At 47.4% G+C, this 23,302-nt stretch overlaps 3 protein-coding genes and 1 long non-coding RNA gene across 8 annotated transcripts; 2 read left to right on the top strand and 2 right to left on the bottom strand.

The window, feature by feature from the left end:
* Window positions 1-223: 223 nt before the first annotated feature.
* LOC132458825 (putative uncharacterized protein BRD3OS) lies at window positions 224-2,127 on the top strand. The gene has a single exon (XM_060053141.1). The coding sequence runs from the start codon at window positions 666-668 to the stop codon at window positions 1,104-1,106; it is 441 nt and encodes a 146-aa protein (XP_059909124.1). The 5' UTR covers window positions 224-665; the 3' UTR covers window positions 1,107-2,127.
* On the bottom strand, window positions 1,484-13,599 carry LOC132458796 (bromodomain-containing protein 3-like). Of its 5 annotated transcripts, none has more exons than XM_060053092.1 (12): window positions 13,443-13,599; window positions 11,771-12,031; window positions 10,772-10,883; window positions 8,466-8,603; window positions 8,207-8,354; window positions 6,362-6,600; window positions 5,614-6,003; window positions 5,286-5,414; window positions 4,915-5,097; window positions 3,979-4,205; window positions 3,590-3,882; window positions 1,484-3,118 (listed from the first exon to the last, which is right to left on the bottom strand). In XM_060053092.1, the coding sequence occupies exons 2-12, from the start codon at window positions 11,860-11,862 to the stop codon at window positions 3,000-3,002; spliced, it is 2,070 nt and encodes a 689-aa protein (XP_059909075.1). In that variant the 5' UTR covers window positions 11,863-12,031; window positions 13,443-13,599; the 3' UTR covers window positions 1,484-2,999. The 5 variants fall into 5 exon arrangements, with proteins under 5 accessions (XP_059909075.1, XP_059909076.1, XP_059909072.1 ...); XM_060053093.1 differs by having other exon boundaries at window positions 5,023-5,097; window positions 5,614-6,006; XM_060053089.1 differs by having other exon boundaries at window positions 5,614-6,006.
* Window positions 13,205-14,888, top strand: LOC132458831 (uncharacterized). The gene is made up of 2 exons (XR_009525965.1): window positions 13,205-13,424; window positions 14,185-14,888. It is a non-coding gene; the product is annotated as an uncharacterized LOC132458831 (long non-coding RNA).
* LOC132458798 (nucleus accumbens-associated protein 2-like) lies at window positions 14,393-22,363 on the bottom strand. The gene is made up of 8 exons (XM_060053095.1): window positions 22,011-22,363; window positions 18,699-19,445; window positions 17,694-17,920; window positions 16,930-17,177; window positions 16,627-16,803; window positions 16,368-16,473; window positions 15,759-15,856; window positions 14,393-15,515 (listed from the first exon to the last, which is right to left on the bottom strand). Exons 2-8 carry the CDS (start codon window positions 19,122-19,124, stop codon window positions 14,905-14,907), a joined length of 1,893 nt encoding a protein of 630 aa, XP_059909078.1. The 5' UTR covers window positions 19,125-19,445; window positions 22,011-22,363; the 3' UTR covers window positions 14,393-14,904.
* Between the last annotated feature and the right edge of the window lie 939 nt (window positions 22,364-23,302).

The raw sequence follows: 23,302 nt of genomic DNA on the forward strand, positions 1-23,302 counted from the left end.
TATATATTGTTACATAATTTTATTTATGCACCTGATGTTATACACAACCACCACTTTTAAAATTATCCTTAGTTTAACCCCTACTAGTTTATAAATGGAAGTACGAAGTGCAGAGGGAAATACCCGCCAGATCGAAATTATGATGTTTATCATGCATTCGCCACATGTTTCACATTACAATGTAGCGTCCACTCCCAAATGTGAGGACTTTTATTTTGAAATAAAGACACCCATTCAAACAGGAAGTTATATTCGCCGTTATAATTTGGGTCTCTTGGAACGGATGCTAACGTTTTGTTGGCTTCTAGTTTTCGTTTATTGTACATTTTATTAATATCCACAAGTCAAAGATTCAAATGTGTGATATCTCTCGCTTGTACTATAACGAGCTGCAAAGGAAACGGTCATATCCGAGCTGCTTGGTAACGGATCAACTGCTTGACGACGACGACGCCAGGGCATTTAAATCTCAGCCTGTCCGCCGACGTAGCAGTTTTTGAGGTAACTCACTGGATCTTATTCGATTGGTTCTTCCAGAAGAGCGCCTAACGTTTCTCTGATGAGTGGAGTTCACGTGTGTTCCTGGTGCTCTGTGCCCGTCCTAAACGGTAACCCGCTTCGGTGAGAACCGTGACCCCCGTCACCATGCCTCGTCCTGGGCTGCGATGTCTGACTCCCTCGGTGATGCCGAAGTGAACCAGGCTCCCACCACGGAGCTCAAACCTCCCTTAGCCCATGACTCTCTCGGTGGTGCCGAAGTGAATCAGGCTCCCACCACGGAGGAGAGACCTCCCTTAGCCCTTGACTCCCTCGGTAGTGCCGAAGTGAACAATGCTTCCACCACGGAGGAGAGACCTCCCTTAGCCCAGAAGGCTCTGGCGGAGGGTTACGCCCGACTCCGGTACCGGGACACCTCGCTGCTGATCTGGCAGCAGCAGCAGACGGAGCTGGAGGGCGGCCCTCCGGCCAACTACCTGAGCCGCAGCCAGTCCGCCTGGTACAGCAGCCACGGGAACCAGGCCGTGGTGGTCCGCGACAGGAAGACCTTAGGGGACGGGGTCGTTCCCACGGAGGGCAGCAGGTCCAAGATCTGTCTCATCATGTAGTCTAACATGCCCAGGACGATGCCGATCTTTCCAACCTATCAATTATTCAGAAGCCTGGTGTTTGTGGATGTACTCGTATTCATGAACTTCGAGGATGGGGTGGCGGAAACAGTCGTCAGATCGAGAAGACGCCTGTCCCGGGCCGGTTGTCATGGTAACACTAACACGCGGCAGTCAATCAGGCTGAAGATTTATATAGGATCCACCTTTCATTTAACACGTCGCAAAGCTCTACTAGTATTAATCAAACACCACCTTTCATGGTGCGACTGTCGATGGCGGTTGAATATGAATTCTCCAATAAATTAATTTATTCATGTGATCTTCGTAATCAAAACCATTTGTTTTTATGTGTGCATAAGGGAGCGAGACTGTGGTAGGTTTATGTGTTTATTTATGAAAACAAAGAAACTCAGAAAATAAGGATCCCATATAAGTAATTACATCAAATATTGGACTAGTTGGTTTTGCGTGTCTGTCTCTACTCTAGCGAGCGGAGCGTCCCTCTAAGCGTACGGCTACTTTACAGTGCTCAAAACAGACAGAAGAAACGTACAGCCGGAGTGCATGCAAATACACAAAACTTTTTTTCAGCTTTCTTATTAAAATACAAAAATTAGCTATTATCATAGTCATCGCTCGACCGACCATCAACTAAAAACAAAGGTGAATATGCAGGGAAGGGACTTTTTTTTTTTAAAGGGGGAGAGGATGGGGTGTTAGTGTCTGCACGTGTCTGGCAAGTCTGATGACAGCCCATAATAATCCTGACCAGCTCTGGTTTCCACAACAACACAGGACAGAGCATCCACAGATTCCCTCTTACACAGAGGTCAAAGGGTAACCCAAGGACTTCTAGCCCCAACACAAAGACATACAGGCCGAGGGTGGTAGAGATGAGAGATGATTTGATCGGCTAGCACTGCATCGATGCAGGAAACAGGAGGGAGTTGTGGGTAATGCAGACCAAATCCGAGGCAGCTCACTGTTTCCATGACAGCAGATACAAGGGGCAATGTGTGGGCCTTGGAAAAAAATCATAGCCTAGCCCGACTGCACGCATACCAACCAAACACACACACATACACGACCTGTGTTGCACGGGCACAGCTCTGCCAATAAGAGCAGTTTATTTCCAACAAGCTGAAATTGCGATGCAGCCTTGGTGAGGCACACACACACACACGCACACGTGCCCCCAAGAGGATTCTGATGAAGGCGCCCCCGAGGACACCACCGTCGTGTGGAGGAGCCGCGAGGAGGCCTGCGGGACGGGCGTAGGAAGGAGGACAGGGGGTGCGGACACACCCCTTCCTGTGATGTCGCCACCCTGTGGTGAGTCTGTTTGCTCATGTGACAACCTACTGCTGGCTCTGGAATGTTTTCAGAGGTCTGGGCAGGCCATCCCAGTAGGAGAGAGGAAGAAAAAAAAATCTTGGTTTCCACAGCAACAAGGTTCAGTGTTCCTCGAAGGGCAATTCATGATGGGAAGAAAAAATAACAAAAAGGAAAGACCACCACCCCCACCCCCCCCTTTCCCTCAGTCAGACAGTCAGTCAACAGGTCGGTAGGTCATGTCGCATCGAGGAGAGCTCCTTCCTCTATGTCCGTCTTTCTCGCTCTGTCCTGCACGTCTGGTCGGGTGTGTCCGTCTGTCTGTCTGTCTAGGTTTCAATAAAAGACACTAGGAACTAAAAACAGCTCAGCCTATTTACACAGTCTCCCAATCTGGCCACGTATGTATTTGTGTGTCTGCATATCTGCATGTGTTTGTGTGTGCGTGTTAATATATATATATGTATTTCTGTATGTGTGTGGTCTTTTTACAGTATAAAACTTAGCATTAGAATGCACGTGTGGGTGTGTGTGTGTGTGTTTGATTTGTGTGTGCTTTCAGTCAGAGTCTGAGGAAGAGGAGGTGCCTGTCGAGGAGCTGTCATCCGAGGACGAAGAGGAGCTGCCACTCAAACGGCTAGCCCCGCCCCCCGATGCCCCACCCCCAGCTGCCTTCTCTGAAAGAGAGGGAGAAACAGAAGCAGTGTCAATACAACCATACCGTGTTGACTAGGATCTGTTAGGGATGGGCATTTCAAATAATAATACTAATTATTAATAATAATACCAATTCGCAAAGAATAATTATTAAGCATCAAATGTTTACTTTCATGATAGAGTAATGAAATAAGACTGATTGACTTCATCAAAATACATCCACGCTACTCTTTCTAGTTGCCATATTTATCTACTGAACAACCGCCTACCAAAACATTTTTGGGGGATTTTACTATATTGGAGCTTTTGGGCAACGAATAGTGCCGTCCAAATTCAGTACTTGGGTATTGATCCACATTCCTAGGACACACACACACACACACACACACACACACACACACACACACACACACACACACACACACACACACACACACACACACACACACACACACACACACACACACACACACACACGAGGAGGCCCTTACGCAGTAGCTTCTTCTGCTTGCGCTGCAGACAGGACTTGACGTAGCGCTCCAGCTCTCGGAGCGTCGACGGCTTGAGCGTCTCGAAGTCGATCTCGATCTCGTCGGGGTTTGAGTCCCGCAGCGAGGGCTCTCTGGACTGGATGATGTGCACCACGCGGCCCAGCTTCTCCCCAGGAAGACGGTTGATGTCCAAGCTCAGCTGTCGCTTCTCGTCGTAGGACATGGGCAGCGATGGCTCCTCCCCCTCCTCTCCATTGGCTGGGCCGCCCGCCTTGGACCCCTTCTTGGGTTGCCTGGAGGGAGGGATTCTCATTGGTCAGATGCTGAAGGCGCTCAATACAACAGTAGAGGAGAGTCTGCATTCATCGTTTCTCGGAAGGTGCTCATACCTGGTGGCAGTCACCGTGCTGTTGGCTTTCCTGGTCGGAGCTTTCTTCTGATTGGCTGGTTTGGCCTGCTGGGCGGCGGCCTTGGGTTTCTTCTCCTCTTCTGGCTTTCCCTTGTTCACCTTATCCTTCTCTTTCTTCTTGTCTTTGTCCTTCTTCTCTTTCTTCTTCTTTGGTTTGCTGACGGGGGCTTGGGACAGGACGGCGAGCTGCTCGTGGACTGCCTTTAACTGAAAGGAAATCAGAGAAACACAAACACCAACCAACCCTTTAACGGCATACCCTTCAGCAACACTCCCTGAGCTAGCTGCATCCACTCCCTCCTGCTCACCAACTGCCTGGTCCTGCCTCCACCTGACGCTCCCTGGGAAACGGTCTGCCCTGTGCTCCTCAAACACAAGGAGCACACGAAAAGCGCACCGTGTCACGCTGGTGACCGTTTCCTTATGCATACCTTCCCCTCTGCTAGTTCTGCTACAGCTACTCTGAACAGCTGAATATATATATCCAGCTATTCTAAACAGCTGAATACGGGCAGGCCATAGGCTTGGGCTTATTGACGATGCTATCGGCAATGGATTTAATTAGTATTACTCTTAATTTTATTTTATTTTTTTCTCAATGCCAGATATGTGTTCTCGTGTGTTTCTATCGCCGCGTTGTTTTTTTCCGGGAAATTGGGAGTGTTGGATGTGTATTTTTCCACGTATGTCGTGTCAGATTTCTATGGAGTGACTCGATATTGCCGGCATGTACAGCGGTCGCTCGCTCGCACTCTCTGGCGAGTTGCCGAGGTCGGATGAAGCAGCGCGACGCAGCTCGGGGAGGGAAAACCCGGCCCCACCCACCATGGAACCACCTGCCGGCGGTGGCATCGGGGCGCGATGGGACGATTGCTACATTGCGCGCGATGTCCCAAGCCTAGTAGGCCATACCCACCTGCTCTTGCAGCTCAGCCAATCGTGTGGCCCGTTCTTCCTCAGAGTCAGATGATTCGTCGGAGGAGGAGTTGTTGCTGCTGTCAGAGGAGGCGGTGCTTTTACTGACCACTGGGGTGGTGGACGGCACCGCTGCCTCCGAACTCTCGTCTGGCATCTTGGCAAAGCGCATCTCAAACACATCCTGCAGACACACAGGGAGACGGGAAGTTAGGCCGGCCGGACGACACACGGTCACCACACTTGCCTACCAGTCTCAAGAGAGCGAGTTGGAAAAACAGAACGGAAAGACGCGGAAAGAATGACAGATGGGTAAGCGGACAGATAGAAAGACAGGGAGGACAGACCGAGGGGTGAGACATGCAGGCATACCTGCAGTTTCCTCGCCATGGCAACCACCTCATGGTCCGGGGGGTTGTACTTGTAACAGTTAGAGAACATTAACCTGACGTCCGTGGCAAAGCTCTGGGGGTCGCTGTACTCTCGGTTATCCATCTTTTTCTGGATGATCAACACAGAAAGAAGAGAGTGGAGGTGGGAGGAGGAAGAGAGACGGATCAGAATGGTTAATCCCCTCATACTAATGCGTGTGGAACTGAGAGGAATGTGGGGCAGGGATTGGTTTCAATACGGTTTGGTTTATTTTTCAAAAAGGCCCAAACCCTTTGTGCGCGCGTGTGTGTGTGCGCGCGCGCGTTACCCGAGCACTGCTGAGGTCCATGGGATGCTTGATGATGTCGTGGTAGTCGTGTAGCTCCAGGGCCTCGGCGTCGACGGGCTTGTAGAAGGGCCACGCGTAGGCGGCGTGCTTCTTGGACAGCATCTCCTTCAGGACGCCGTCACAGTGCTTCATCTGCTCCCCGAGCTTCCCCCCCTTCCGGCTCGGCGTGCCGGCGGGGCCCGCCTCGCTCGCCTCCTCCCCGCCACTCCCCTCCTTCTTGGCCTTGGGGGGCCGGGTGGCGGTGTCCCGGCGGGCCGACACCATCTTGGCCTGCTTGCCGCCGTCCTGGGCCGGGGGGGAGTCGGCCCGCCCTGCCGAGATGGCCGAGGTAGTCGGGGTGGTGGTGTCCGCTTTCCTCTTCACGCCCTTCTTCTGGAGGGGAAACACGCGTGCACGCGCACACGCACGCACACGCACACACACACACACACACACACACACACACACACACATCACACACACACACACACACACATCACACACACACACACACACAACACACACACACACACACACACATACACACACACACACACATCACACACACACACATCACACACACACACACACGCACAGGCAGAGAAACAGCCGGACAGGAGAGACGGGACAGTCAGGTTATACTGTGCTCTTGTCCGTCTTTGTCACAGAGGTCCACCAACATTGGCAGCCGTCAAACTCTGATGTCTTTCAAATGATTGCGTGTGGCGAGGACAAGGGTGGTCGTTACCTTGACGACTGGCTGAGCAGAAGGCATGATGGTTGCCGTGGGCTGTGGCGTAGACACGGAGACCGGGGGCATGGTCTGGACTGGAGTGGGAGTGGGCGTGGGCGTGGGCGTGGGCGTGGGGGTGGGGGTGGGCGTGGGGGTGGGGGTGGGCGTGGGTGAGATGACTGGCGTCTGGGAGGGCGAGGGGGAGGGGTAGGAGGTTGGAGGGGAGGCTGAGGACTCCGCCTGAGCCTGGCTCACTGGACAAGAGACGGAGGCACAGAGGAGAGGGTTAACAGGACTATATGTATATGAAGTTACAGCTGGCTGTGACTTCAACAGATTCCCCTACAAATGGTTTGGTTTGAATAATATTAGTTGGGATGAGATTCCATTACTCAGATGGGATTCCATCTCTAAAATTTGATTCCATTACTCAGATAGGCAACATTACTGACATTCTAAAATAGGTTTCTATTACCCAGAAGGGATTACGTTACTTAACAGGGATACGCTGAGATCAGTAATTTAGGTTTTGCCTGTTTTACCCAGATTCATATGAGTTGTTTTAACTCCAAATACATAATTATGCATCCAAAAGGAGAGTATTCTCGGCTAGAATTAGCTTTTCCATTAGCCCCTTCCAATACTGCAGTGTTACATTGGACGAGATCCGTTTCAAGTGAGAGGAATACAATCTGAATTACTTTCCAAAGATTTCCAGTGTGTTCACATTCTTCGCTTGTTCCAAATGAGTGCCAGTAACATCACAACAAGATTGTGCTTTATCTACAAACAGTTCATTTGGCATAATCAGGTGATAATCAGGGTTCCGGTGATGCTCTGCTGACAGGTAACCATCAACCTAGATGACCTAGCCAGAAGCAGCCCATAATGTAATTGCACCAGCAGCACATGATTGGTAGCTCAATAATCACAGCGCTGAAAATATCGCCAAATTATCTTTGTGTGTGCAGACAAACTACAATCCTAAAGCACTAATTTTGAATGAGCAACTATTCTGAACAAATCGAGACCTTTGGAAACTGATTAAAAGTGTCCTGACCTCACATGAACAGGAGCTAGGCTACCATAACGTAAAGCAAATGCTAACCAAGCTAACTCAACAATTGTTTCGAATCTGGGTAAGAGAGGAAGAGTAGCAATTTACAGATATCTCCTTGTTATCTCCTATAAATGATATCCCTTTACTTGGATTACATTACTTAAAAGAGATTACACAACTCAGAGGGAATAACATCAATAAAATGAGGTTTCATTACTAACAGGGATTTCATCCCTTTAAAAGAGATTCTATATCTCAGAGGGAATTATAAAACCTAAATGAGATTCCATTACTGGGATGGTGGAGGGGATTACATCAGTTGAATGAGGTTCACTACTCACAGGGGATAACATCACTTAAATGAGATTCCATTACATCACTTAAATGAGGTTTATTACTCACAGGGGATTACATTACTTAAATGAGATTCCATTACATCACTTAAATGAGATTCCATTACTCAGATCGGATTACATCACTTAGATGAGATTCCATTACATCACTTAAATGAGATTTCATTACTCAGATCGGTTTACAACACTTAAATGAGATTCCATTACTCAGATCGGATTACATAATTTAAATGAGATTCCATTACTCAGATCGGATTACATCACTTATGCGATTCCATTACTCAGAGGGGATTACATCACTAAAATTTGATTCCTATACATCACTTACATGAGATTCCATTACATCAATTACATGAGATTACATCACTTCAATGAGATTCCATTACTCAGATCGGATTACATCACTTAGGTGAGATTCCATTACTCAGATCGGTAAGTGACCGTTACCTGTAGTGGCAGGAAGAGGGGGTTTACTCTTGGTTTTTCCTTTAGGTGCGGGGGGCAGCAGAGCCACCTCCTCCTGAGGCATCTGGGCCACTTTCTGCAGGAAGATCTTCTCCAGGGCCTGAGCCATCAGCACAATGTCGTCTGTTGGCTACACAGACAGAAGGCACACTAAATACCCATCAACCCACTCTAAACATGATGCCTGGTTTGTTGTGCGGTAACAGAGAGGGCATTGTGTATGTCTATGTGTGTGTCTTACCTTGTTGTAGATATAACAGTTGGTGAACATGGTGTTGAAGTCCTGCATGGCCTCACTGGCACTCCAGTAGTAGTTGCTCTCTAGGCGTTTCTTGATGGTGCCCATGTCCATGGGGTTCTTGATCACCTTATGGTAGTCCTACAAGCACACATCATAATCAACATCCAGTCCACGCCCAGTGATAGTCCAGACAGATAGTACAGCTAGCAGTCTAAATAGTCTACATTTTATATCCATCCAACCTTTTCAAACGCGAGACGTATCCAATGTGAATTTAGTTCAGTTAGGCTGCTGTTGTGGCTACTTTGAGATTCGCCTATTGGGTAGAAATATTGACCAAACGATGGCTCCATGGAGAGGAGGCTTGAAACCCCCGTCCCCTAGGTTGGGTATCGAATTCAGAACTCTTAAGTGGGCTGACTGAATTATCTCGTACTAGTACAGAGCACCTAATCAAGATGAATAAATCTGTGCCAAATTTCCGGTATGTGCCAAGGCAGAGAGCGTATCTGGTGGGAGAGAATGGGCGACAGTAAAATAAGAGAGAAGGAGAGCAAGCGCGTGACTACGGCAAGGCTTGTCCACGGGGCGCGTTCCAACTCAGTCAGGCCAATGGCGGACCAAATGCGATCCAAGAGTGTTTGTTTACACTTTTGCAAACTGGACCGAGATAAGGCCTGCTGCAATGCTTGTAATGCGAAAGACAAAGCTGGCCAGAAAAACCTGCTGAGCTTGATTAAACTAGCTTAATTAGCTAGTTGGAAGAGTTCTTGTTGGAGATTTTTTCACTGTTTTGGTTGACGTTGATGTAGCCTTTTTTGGTATGCCCGAAACCCTATTATTTAATCAATAGTGCGCGAATTGAATACTATTTATGGGGAAATATAACATTATGGGACAGTGAATGACCAGGGGACACACCCACTTCAATTTAAGTTGCATTAGGTTTCACTTTGTTGGCCGTAATATCATTTGTGTTAAATATCTATCTTAGTTGTTCTTATAATTATCATCATCCGTTTTCAGCTTCTGAGTCGCGTTGTTTACACCCAGTCCCTCTCAAATAACCCTCGTGCCCCATTGAGCGGCCCAGAGGTTTAACCCTCACACTGGCACCCAACACGTTGCAACCCTGCCAGCTTCACTCGTAGCTGTGACTCAGATCTTGAGAAGGATATGGCATCTGCTTCCTGCGAGGCACAAGACAGCTCTCCCGCTACAATGACAGCCCGGAGCTTGCAGGGCCGGGTTGTATATTGTTTGGTGAGTAAAATGTTCAAAATAAATAATAAATCGATACATTTTTTGCAAAGGTTGCCGGTACAGTTATCGAGTCAATACGGTCAGGATACACCACAAGAAACATGGGGACTGTCGTCTTTTATTACCCTCCGATCCGTCCAATATCTTTTTTTTTACCAAACCACGTTAAAAACCTAGCTGACTTTCAAACTGCAATTAAAATGTCTTGACATTTTTAATACAACCCCACAGCAGAAATATGCTGCTATAATTTTCCCTTTCAGTTTTTATGTCAGACCTTTACTGCCGGAATACTAGCAACCTTAGATTACCAACAATGTACGACGGCCACTGTTTATGAATATTTAATGTATCCTGGTGCACAACATTGTCAAAATAGCAATACATAACATGCCGCAGAAAGATTTTAGAAAACAATATTTTTATAATAGTTTACGGATGGCCTGACGAGTACCCAATTACACGTTTGCCCCTCAATCTCCCCAGTTAAGACCAAAGGTAAGAATGATTTAATGAACATTGATGATTTAACAGTCTTTAAAAATGATGAAACTGTAAGAACGAAAAAGCAAGCAATGAAAAACGTTTTTCGCTCATAAAACCTTGCCGATTCAAACCTTGCCGATTGTGAACATTTAACGCGAGTATTGATGATTATACAGATCAATTTTGATCTGCTTGCTGCTAAATCAAACCTATTCAAGACTTTGGTTCCATGAACCACAGCTCTCCAGGTCAACAGGTAGACCGTCTATCGACTAGCTGACTCCTTCAATTGTAATTTAGCTTTAACATGTACTACGTAAGTTTTGCCACAGTAGCTAGTTAGAGCTGAACCATTTTCAGTAACTGTGTCTGTAATTTTCCCATGGTGGGGGACCAGAAAAAAATTAATTGAGGAGATAACACCTTGATGGATTGCCTCATGGATGGGCGTGTTTTTAATCTTGAGAAACCTAGTTTATTTTTGCTAAATTACTGCATTAGAAATATATAGTATATAGTGCAGGCATAAAAGAACTTGGGTGTGTGTGTGGACTTACGGCCAAGCAGAGTTTGATGGCGTCCACAGGATGGTAGAAGGGCCAGGCAAACTGATGCTTCCACAAAGTCTTCACCACAACGTTCTGCATGTACTGCAGCTGGTTGGTTTTCCTGCAGGAGCGACAGAGGGAACACCACACCCACGTAGCTGTTTTACAGATATACAGATAGACCGTAAACTCAGGGTACATGCAGTGTTATTCATGTCTGCCGTTTAGTTTCAATGTAGCTATTGTGTAGATCTTAACCAAAGAGGGGAGGCTGGGTAGCATTGTCCCTCCAATTTGCAGTCACATGGCTATCTTTAATCCAGTTCTTATCCGGACACAAGTTTGATTGTAAGATATTTTTCTCTGACCAAAATCATTGTGTTTTACAATAGCAGAACATAATAAAACAAGAACATTTATTTGATCTATGCCACACTGAATAACTTTACGAGATCCCAGTATCCCAGTATAAATCAGCTCTGGCACAAACTAGAATCCAAAAACGGATCTGCTGGCATCAACATGTGAATAGAAGAGAATAGAAGCCCTTTCTCATTACTTCTGTCAAGTTTCCTGTCACACTGCATCTTTTTAGGGGTAGCGTCTAAAACAGGAGATGGAGCCCCATGGGGTTCTCTCCTCGATTCCAGAAACCTATGTTGTGTACAAATGGGAGCTCAGCCTCGACTAGTGGTATCATACTGCTGTGGCCTACAGGGATCTCAGCCTCCCATAGTGGTATGATACTGCTGTAGTCTAGAGGGAGCTCAGCCTCTACTGGTGCTACCACAGTGCTGTAGTCTAGAGGGAGCTCAGCCTCCCATAGGGGTATGATACTGCTGTAGTCTAGAGGGAGCTCAGCCTCTACTGGTGCTACCACAGTGCTGTGGTCTAGAGGGAGCTCAGCCTCCCATAGGGGTATCATACTGCTGTGGTCTAGAGGGAGCTCAGCCTCCCATAGGGGTATCATACTGCTGTGGTCTAGAGGGAGCTCAGTTAGTGTCTTACCTGCCCGGCTTGGTAGGGTTGGTGACTTCAGGGGGAGGGGGGTTGGAGAGTGTCGGGGGTGTAGGGGGGGCGGTCTCCGGGGCGTCCGACATGCTGGACAACAGTCGAACGGCGTCGTCTCCTGGGGGGAGGGACCGCAGCACACGACAACTTTCTGTCTAGATGGGTGGTAGGGATCTCAGTCCTGCCGAAGTGCTTCCTCCTTATTCCCAGTGGGGATACAACATCCCATCTCAAGACCTCAGCCAGACCGTCCACTTTCTGTAGCACAGCAGGAGGGAGGATGTTACAAACATTGCTCAACACAACTCCACGAACATGTACATATTCACATTGCCTAGCAAACCTACACATACGTGCACACACACAAAACTTGGCACAGCTTCACACACACACATTCTAAAACATGACCACAATCTTCTGCTCATTAAAAGGCTAACATTTGTGAAGTGCTAGTATATCCCTTATTAACCTCTGTGTACACTTGAAGAGCCAATTTAATCTAGGATTCTTAACAAAACAGTGCTTCCCTGGGTCTAACAATACACAGCGTGTTGAATCACATAATCTTACTGGGACAAAACTACAGTTTCAGTTATAAATAAAATGTAAAATAAAAATGTATGATATAAAGCTATAATAGCAATATACAGAAAATTACTACATCCGAATTGTGGGTCTCTACATACACAATACTGCTGGTACCAAGGAATATAACGTTCAAATAACAAGATAAAAAAGGATAACAACAGTAGCAAATTTCCAGCTAAGATCATACTGAAGTGCAAAATAGTACAGCCAATGCGAAACATGTATAAAATAGGAATAAACTGAGACAATTTGAGAATAGCAACAATCTAGATCAAAACATGGACAGATGTTGAAACGATGTGCAGAATTCGGCAGGCAAACCACCGTACCAAAGAGAGCTAATTGCAGCTAGCCAACAACCAAGAGCCAAACCTCAGAAGCTACCGCAAATTTAAGTCGAGTAGTCAAGCAAACATCAACGAGTACACTTAGAAAACATCAAACCACTAAAATATCTGGTGTCTCTGCATGCACGCTGCGGCTGTCCAGCTAAGACGCTAGCCAGTGCTTCTCATGCTAAACAGTGCTAATGTACAATTAAGTTAACCAAATACGAACCTCCTGCTGCTACAGCTTTGTATGATTTGTTATTGTCAGAATTCATAGGAACACAAGACACGTAAAATCGACGAAACATTAAGGATGCATGTATTTTCCTAGCTAGCGAAACATCCCATTTATATCGCTTTAAAAAGATGGCGGGCAATGCATTGCAATATAGTAGCTTTGGTCGCTAGCTAAGCTTAGCTTCCAACCTATAATGTAATCACATTAAACTACCACATAGCTATGCATATTATGGCCCATGTCTTCATTGTATATGTGTGTGTGTGAGACGTGCAATGTATTTCAACCATATGTTTTCTGAATTTAGCGGAGGTATTGTAGCTGCATATGGTAGCGTAAAGAGCCATAACCCCGGCCGAGGCTAGCTGCTAGCCGAGCTTTGTATGCATTGTTTCAAGGCGCCGAACGGTGAGCAAGGATCGCCAAACGACACCTATGGATTCGCTACGTTATGTAAACATCGACCCGATTTACGGCGACATTCCGGTAGCACTAGGTAAGAGACATGTTTTACTTTATTTTTTTTGTCCTCAAGTTTGTCCAGCGGTGATCGTCGGGTAGTTTTCTGGAAGGTTTTTTATTTAGCGAAGTAGCATAATAGATGAGTTATCAGCTGTCTTGTTGCTGTGAGTGCGCATGCGCGGTGAAAAGCGGCAGCATCATGGGTGTTGTTGTGCTGTGATTGGTTATCGGAGTATCTAGGAGGCCAATCTGGCCTGAATGTACACTACATGTCCCAGCAGCCATCAGTGCCACTGAAGTCTACTGTGCAACGCAACATACATTAGCATCTTCAATTGAACAGGTCCCACTTTTAAACATAATAATTGTAGAGGGTTTGGTGTCTGACAACCTTTCATCGGGAGCCAAAGCACCTTTATGATTTTGACAAAGTTGCCAGCAATCTTTGGAAATTTTACCTGCGTGAAAAGGCACTTCCAGAATATATAATTCCTTACTACTTTGTACCTATGAGGAAAGAAAATTAGTACTGATAAAATAAGTTATTTAGCTAACCTCAATTGCGTGGCAAATGAATTCATCTGTAGCCTACTTGTTTCCTGCTTTTCTTATTCTTGTTAAAATCATTTAAATAATTCATTGTTGTGATGATTTTCGAAATTTTGGAGAAATGCGTGTGAAGGATAAAATGAAGGGGCTCTAGGCCTATTGCCGGACATGTGCTGTAAGAAGGGAAGAATATAAATATATAATATACATTTTTAATTTTTAATCATCAATCTCACTTTCAACAGAGGGCGCTCCTGCTCCAGCAACTCTGTATACCTGGAGAACGGAAGACGTAAACGGAAAACGTATGTGACATTGAAAAGTTTCTTTGGGGATATAATTAAATAAGATTGACCTATAGACAGACCCGGGATGTCCTGCGCCATTGGCCAATTATTTCTCTCTGCATAGTGTCACCTAGCTCTTTTCCAAAGAACAGGAAACCATCCAGACAACCCATTGGGTTCTCAACAAGCTTTAATTGATTGACCATCAGAGCTGTCAGTATCATCATCATCATCATCGTCATCAACATCATCATCATCATCATCATCATAGTGGTGGTAGTGGAACACCACAAGCATTGGTTGAATGATGGCCGGCTTCTAAGGGTCTGTGTGCTGGACTGCAGGGGCCTCGGAAACATGCAGCAGACAGACAGACAGGTGGACAGACAGACAAACAGACAGACGGGTAGACGAACATACAGACGGGTTTGATACAGACAGGGGCTGAGAGTGAGACTTGAGAGGTAGACAGAGATATTGACAGGTAGATAGAAAGAGAGACAGACTCAGGTAGACAGAGAGATAGATAGGAAGACAGAGAGGCAGGTGTAAAGAAAGAGTCAGGACAGACAAGCAGAAGAACGGGCAGACGGGTCGATAGAAAGACACACAGTCGGAGTTGACAGGTAGCTGTTGTGTTATTTACATAAAGGTAGTAGGCAGAGGCAATTCAAAAGCTTATTGGCTGTCTTGTAGAGGGTCCGCCGTGCCATCGCCCTGATCGGCCAATCCCCTGTGAGCGGAGGCGGTGTCTCCTGGCGGAGGGGAGGCGCTGGCGGGCGGGGCGGAGTCTGCGCTCGGCTCAGTCTCATGAGGAACGGCAGACTCTCCAGACAGCCCCCCCTCCTCACTGCCCGCGCCGCAGCCAGCGTACTGCAGGTGTGGCAGCAGCGCCGCCTCCCTCTCTCTCTCCCTCGCCCTCTCTAGCTCCCTCTCCCGCTCTCTCTCCGCCTCCCCCCTCTCCCTGGGCGGCGCCGGGTACAGCGGTGTCTCCATCTCCAAATATGAGGTACTGAGTTGCCGGAGATCAAGCTCAAAGGGGGCAGGGCTGGCCTCTCGCTGGGCCCCGCCTCCTCCCCCCCCCCCTCCTCCTCCACCTCCTCCTCCTGCTCCTCCTCCTCTCTTACCCTTGCGGGGCTGGGGGCTGGGGGCCGGTAGCCCGTCTGGGAGCAGGGACTGGATCTTGGGGAGCCATCGCTTGCGGACCCGCCGGGCGTTGGTGCACATGTCCGCCGCGATCACGTTCATCTCACTCTCCTTGAAGTTGGGAGCAAAGTTCTGACAGTAGACTGGAGAGCAGAGGAGAGAAGAGGAGAGGGGACGAAAGAAGAGGAAGGGAGTGGAAGTTGGGAGGAGGTGAGAGATACTCATCGATATTACGCATTCATATAAGCGACACAACAGACAGTGTGCGGTTGTGTGGGTGTGTGTTTGTGTGCGTGGGTGCGTGCATGCGTGCATTCAAGAGTGTGTGTAGTGTGCATGTGTGTGCGAGAGTGTGTGTGTGTGTGTGGGTGTAGTGTGCGTCTTACGTTTGACTGTGTTTAACACTCTGTTGTCCAGGGGTTTTCGACTTGGATCATTGGTTGACGAACGGATCCCTGTGCCACAGCTATTGGCCAGAGTGTTTCTATGGAAACCATAATAACCCAATCAGCTGCTATAGGCAGCGTTCTTGTTGCTGTTCTCAGACAGTGTGACAGACAGAGCAGCATTATGTAAAGCAGCGCCGCAGACACAGGAAGCTTCCAGAGAAGGGATATGTCAAAGAGTGTGTGCGCTCACATGCGCACACACACATGCGCACGCATCCACACAAACAAGCATACACAAAAAACATTGCCATAAACATACGCAAATCCAAAATGGTAAATCGTTGCTTTTCTCTACGTCTATGACAAGAAATATTATTCATTAACATAGATCGTATATATATATATATATATATATATATATATATATATATATATGTATATATGTATAAAATAAATATATATAATGAAGTAGGATTTATTAGGCAACACTCTTTGTAAATTCTGAATGTAAAAAGTTGGAGGTTAAGAAGTGTGGTTTAAGAAGGATTATGATCACAATGTAACAATATCCTAATGCTGTACTGATCCAGATGGTGGTGGGGATACCTGTCGAAGAAGGTGGCCAGGAGCCGTCTGAGGAGAACCTTGTGTTTGACTCCAGCACACAGATGGCAGTTCATCAGCTGACCCCGTGTCATGTAGACACCTGACCCTGCATTCAGGCACGCACACACACACACACACACACACGCACGCGCACAAACATGCATAGGCAGGAACCCACATTAATACACACGGAAATACGTCTATTGAGTGTGTGTATAATGTTTGGTTCTAGTGAGATCCGTGGTTATGAGGTTTTTACCTGCCACCAGCTCCACCTTCTCCCCTGGGTCTCCCTCTGTGTAGAGAGCGGGGTGACACCGGTAGCCAATCTGACTGACTAGGCTGGCAGGAAGGGCCATGGTGTCTCGACCAATCAGCACGCAGGGCCGCCGCTCATTAGCCAATGGTAGGGGCAGCATCTCCATCTTCTCTTGGACTTAACCCGGGAAAAGAGAGGCGTCGTTTCAGCATGATTTAAAAAAAGTGGATGCTTGATTTTGACTGTTTCAATGTAGCAATAGAAGGGATGGACAGACAGACAATAGATACAGGGAGGCAGTACTGTAGGGGTTGCTTGGGTGTCCATAGATGTGTCCATAGATGCCGGGGGGGTAGTATTCGTCCTCCAGCTCCTCTTCCGTTGGAGGATGGGAGGGGGGCGACTCGGTGGGTAGGCTGGAGCCGGCCGGGCTGGAGCGCTCTCCAGTGGCCAGCAGATAGGACTGTAGTCCTGGAACCAACCCTCCTCCAGCCCCAAGGTAACACAACGCACTGCCCCTAGTGGCCTGGAGGTCCCTCGTAGTGTCCCCTCTAAGAAGAGAACGACAAGGAGAGAGGAGAGACCACTAGGAGGAGAACAACAAGGAGAGAGGAGAGACCACTAGGAGGAGAACAACAAGGAGAGAGGAGAGACCACTAGGAGGAGAACAACAAGGAGAGAGGGGAGGGAAAAAATCACTAGGAGCAGAACAACAAGGAGAGGAGATCAAACACTTGCATCTTGGAAGCATTTGATATTGGGGCTAATGGTATGGCATTCCAGCCGCAACATTGTTCTAGAAGCAACCTGCCACAATTCTTGCTTGGATTTCGGTCTCTTGCCAATCGGTTCTCTCTGCTGTATTTGTGCCGACACCAAGGACATATTGTGAATATCACAGCCTTTTGTGTCAACAGACTCAAAAACACACACAGTGTGTCTGGACATGTGGTTCTGATGTGTTACTGGACAGAGCTGCCAACAGCCTTCCTCGAACAGACTTGTCTGCTGCGCTTCCAGACTGCTGAGTACACCGCATCTGAACTGAGGGGTTTCTGCTCAATTACCTCCTCTTCTCTCGCTCCTCTCCCGTCGTTTCCTCCATCTCCTCTGGCGGGGGAGGCGTGTCGGCGCGCTCCTGCTTGATTCTGCTGACGGCCAGGAGCAGTTCTTCCGGGCTCAGGGCCGGCTGGGAGGAGAGCGGCGTCTCTTGGGGGCGCTGGTGGTGCTGCTGCTGTGGCTGCTGCTGTTCCCCCGGCGCCTCGTAGCCGCTCAGTTCCTCCGCCGAGGCCGTCTGTGGGGGATGCGTTCCATTCAATTCCACCAGTCCATTAAATCAGGACTTAAATACAGATCAATCTAGCGCCCTCCGGGGGGCAAGGCCGGACTATCGTCGCAACACGAATGAATGCCAGTCTTTAAATGTTTGTTGTGGACCAGTAAAACTCAGTTGGCATCCAGCATGTCAGCCTTTTAAATGTTTTTTTGTATTTAATATCAAAGTGAGCATGGGATGAAATTGATGACTGAGAGTTCCACTGGATGACGATTTGGATGACTTGCATGTCAATACTTTTAAAGCATTAATTCATGCATGCATGCATGCTGGTTCAGTTGAGAAAAAGTGGAAGAATATTTTAGGGTTGTGAAAAGTACTTTATAATGAATGTTTTAGATGAGAAACTTGGACATTTAGATGTACTTGTCTGATCCAAGATGAAGAAACGTATGAAGTGACTGATTACTGCTGATCAATGACGTTACCATAGTGATGGTTAAAAAGAGTTCACCCGGAGTTCACTTTTTGGACACTCTATCATCATAGGATCGATCTCATCTTCAGAATAGGGTTATTTTTCATCTCGGGACCCAAACGATTTCAGTGCATCCGTGGGCCCCACTACGAACACACAGGACTCGGCGATACTTTTGTCAATGAAAGGATCACCAAACGTGCGTTGGGCACCAATTCCAGTGTGTGTTGTTAACCTGTGACCCACCGACTCGGGCTGGATCCTCAGATTTGGGTCCTGAGCCCTAGAACTGAACAAGACCCTGGTGGACATACCAACCTGGGAGTCGCAGCAGAGCGGGGAGGAGGCGGAGGACGCCTTCATCATCATCAGCTCCATGCCCCTCTCCACGATGTTCTGGATCTGCAGGTAGCCGGCGGTGTACATGAGGACCAGCTGTTCGCTGGTGGCCATGCTGAGTCGGCCCGTGTAGCAGAAGGACAGGATCTGCTGGAAACATGCGGGCGTCACCGAGGACGGGAGCTCGAACACCACCTGGGACGAGGAGGACTCGGGCGCCGAGCTGAACAGGTCTCTGAAGTAGAGCGAGGAGGCGGCCATCACGGCCCGGTGGGCCTTGAAGGCCTGGCCCTGCACCAGGATGGACACATCGCAGTAGTGGCCCAGCAGCCGCTGCTCGTTCAGACTCCCCAGGACACTGCTGCCAAAGTCGGGGATCTCCACCTGCAGCAGCCCCTCCGACATGGTGGGTGGAGGGTGCTGGTAGCCAGGCAGGGGAGGAGGCGGCAGGTGGAGGTGTCTCTCAGAGGAGGCGTACAGGGTTTCGTGTCTCGGAGGGGGGATGTGAGCGGTGGACTCCAGCTATGTTTTTGGGACAAACCAAATGCCACAGAGAAAATGTTTGAGTTCCATTTCATGTAGAGGTTGGCATACAGTCGGGGGTTGAGGGGTCAGTGGGTTTATCGGTGCCAAGTTCTGGAGTCTTGGAGCTGCACGGGAAGGTCAGGCCAGGCGGAGAGACCTTGTGGCTGAGGGGGACTCATATTTGGAATGCAGCCGGCACATCTGGAAGACAGAGAGAGAGAGAGAGAGAGACAGAGACAGAGACAGAGAGAGAGAGAGAGAGACAGAGACAGAGACAGAGAGAGACAGAGACAGAGACAGAGACAGAGACAGAGAGAGACAGAGACAGAGACAGAGACAGAGAGAGACAGAGACAGAGACAGAGACAGAGACAGAGAGAGAGACAGAGACAGAGACAGAGAGAGAGAGACAGAGACAGAGACAGAGACAGAGACAGAGAGAGAGACAGAGACAGAGACAGAGACAGAGACAGAGACAGAGACAGAGAGAGAGACAGAGACAGAGACAGAGAGAGAGAGACAGAGACAGAGACAGAGACAGAGACAGAGAGAGAGACAGAGACAGAGACAGAGACAGAGACAGAGACAGAGACAGAGAGAGAGAGAGAGAGAGGGGGGGGAGGGAGAGGGAGAGGGAGAGAGAGAGACGTGGGCAACATCATCATTTAAAAGGTTTCAACCTCTGCAACTCCACTATCTTTTTCTACCTCCTGTGACATCACAAGAAAGTGACCGTCTATCTTTAGACGTATCACTTGCCTATGACAGAGAATTATATCAGTCATAAAATATTCATAAATGCAGACTAAAATAAAACAAAAAGCTTGGTGTTTTTGTGTACGAATCAGATGATTTTGGTGCAGTTTAAGCAACATTTCGATGTTCTTGCAGCATTTTGAACGTTAACTCCATTCTATACTACATATATCAAACACAATTTAGATAGAAGAGGATAGGACCGTCTGAAAACAACCAACCAACCTTCACAAAACTATTTTAATACCGCTTTAACCAGAAACACTGTGGAACTCGCTTTACACATATAGAACCCCTAAAGTGCCAACTTAACAGACAGCCCCTATAGAACCACCTTAACGCACAGACACAATATAGAAATCCCTCACACTATCAGAACCCCTCAAAAGCCAACTTAACACACAGAATCACTATAGACCCCCTTTAGTAAACACAGAACGCCTATAGAACCCCCTTAACACATAGAACCACTATAGAACCCCCTTAACACACAGAACCCCTTGAGAACCCCCTTGACACACAGAACCCATTTAGAAGCCCCTAAACACACATAACCACTATAGAAACCCCTTAACCCACATAACCCCTAAAGAACCCCCTTAACACACATAACCCATATATATCACCTTTAACTCCCAATACCACGATTGAAAGGAGAATACTCCTGAATAAAGTTGAAGATTCAGACCAAGAAGTTTCAGTGAACAGCTGATTTACAGTCCAAGCAGTTTAATACAAGCCGGACTGGATGAGGTCTTATCCTACGCAAGTTTGAGTTTCATACTGAAGTTTCATACTGAACATCATAAAATGGTCATCTATATTACTTACCGCCATGTCGAATGCGTACCATTAGGTCAGAATAGGATTATACTGAACACTTAAACATGATTTCCCCTAGTACTTGGTATTATCTTAATCTATCTACATGGCGAAATGTAATTATACTTCAAATTATCTTAATACACTTATAAACCCATGTATCATAACATTAGTGACCTCTGTCACAAGCTGACACCTTATACAATAACCCTAAGATTAAGTAGCACTTTCAGACTCAAGAGTACAGTATAAACACTTTTATGATTATTATCATGGAAATAAGTATATAAGAATATATTGTTATCCAATAGGTCATAAAAAGGCACCAATCGACTATAGATCCCCTTTACACACACACATAACATCTATAGAACCCAAATATCGCAAAGAATCAGTTTGAAGCCGAGAACCAAATTAACCCACAGAGCAACTCTGTCATAAAAAAACACTTAAGGACGTCATTACCACTCATGGGACCCATCTTGAAAAATATGAAGACTTCTAAAGAGGCTCCAGTAACTCTTAGCGCTACGTTACTAGCACCAGGCTAGGTGTGACCTGGGTATGGTTGACCTGAATACTGACCTGAATGTTACCCATCTGAATGTTACTTGTTTCAGCGCTACCCTTCTTGTTGTTTATCTTCAACCTGCACGGCTGAGAATAAACAAGAAGCGTGTGTGTGCGCAACGGTGCGCACACACATAGACATGCACACAAACACACGGACACAGACAGACACACACACACACACACACACACACACACACACACACACACACACACACACACACACACACACACACACACACACACACACACACACACACGCACACAAACGCATGGACACACACACAAACACAAACATGCACACAAACATGCACACAAACATGCATACAAACGCACGGACACGCACAGACACGTACACACACACACACATACACAAACACACGAACTAGCAGCCACACACACTAACACAAACAGTTATAACGAAGTCAGACAAGCAGTTCTAAGAAATCCGGCTGGTAGACAGACAGTTAGGAAAAACAAACAGAGACAGTCCCATGTCCTCCTCTCCTCTTCTGAATCGTCTTCGTTGTCAACAAAGTGCTGTGTGTGTGTGTGTGTGTGTGTGTGTGTGTGTGTGTGTGTGTGTGTGTGTGTGTGTGTGTGTGTGTGTGTCTCTCACCTCCTGTCCTCTGATATCCTCTGCTCCTCTCGGCTCTCCTCTCTGCTCCTCCATGCAGGCTGGCTGCTTATCAGGGAGGCTTCTCAGCATCGTCTGGTGTATGTGTCACACAGGGAGGTGGGAGGAGGAGGAGGGGGGGAGCATAGACACACACACAGTAGACAGAGGAAAGAGGGAGGGGAGGGGGGGAGGCGGAGAGAGGAGAGTCATCTGAGGACAGAGAGGAGCTAATGCGGCTAACTGCCCTGCAGAGGAGAAAGAGAGAGAGAGAGAGAGAAAGAGAGAGAGAGGAAGACAGACAGAGAGAGAGACAGAGAGAGAACATTCTGAGACAGAGAAGTAAAGAGAGGGACGGAGAGAGAGCGAGAGAGACATGCATTACATCGTTCCTTTATTCTGTGGAGCAGACAGCGCTCCAGGTTGAATATTAAACAATGTCTCAGTCTCACTCTAACGTGGAGGCAAACATTTAGCTGTGTGTATGTGTGCGTGTTTGTGTCTGTACGTGTGTTTTTGTTTGTGTGTACGTGTGTGTGTGTGTGTGTGTGTGTACCTGTTTTTGTGAGCTGTGTGTGTGTGTGTGTGTGTGTGTGTGTGTGTGTGTGTGCGTCTGTGTGTGCGTGTGTGAGTGTGTGTCTGTGTGTGTGCGTTAAAATGCACAGCGCTGCATTGCAGTGTTGAAGCTGAGTTGGCATGCTGCGTACATAGTGTGCATACTGCGTCTCTTTGCCAGCTAGGAGCTGTACCCATATCCCCGCCCCGTACGCACACACACACACACACATAATATAGAGCGGGCACTGGCCAGTGCATGAGCGCGCACACACTCACATAAACACGCCCAGGACATTTCACACAAGGAAATGTTGCAGGCTCAGCTTTCATAACCATATATTACTGTATAATATCAGATGTACAGGGGAAGACAGATAGGCAGACAGACACAAAGGTACACAGGCAGACAGACATGCAGACAGAAAAGGCTGAGAGAAAAAGCAAACAAAGTCTTTGTTGTTTCACAGCTGTGGGTATCAATCGGTATCCAACACAACAAGGTTTGAAATAACAAAAACAACAAAACAATAAAATAAGCTCTTCATTGGTATACATTACATGATACAAACATGAAAGACTATGAATCAGAAGTTTGGTCAGATGTGAGACATAGTGAACTGAAATGCCATAGCACAGTAAAGTAATCCCCCCCTATTCTTCATCCCACTCTTCCTTGGTTATCTCCCTGTGTTGGTCACTTTGCTCTGTCACTGGAAAGGATGCCCTTGGTTATCTGG

Source organism: Gadus macrocephalus, chromosome 6, assembly GCF_031168955.1.
Source record: "Gadus macrocephalus chromosome 6, ASM3116895v1".
In the NCBI taxonomy this organism is placed as follows: Eukaryota; Metazoa; Chordata; class Actinopteri; order Gadiformes; family Gadidae; genus Gadus; species Gadus macrocephalus.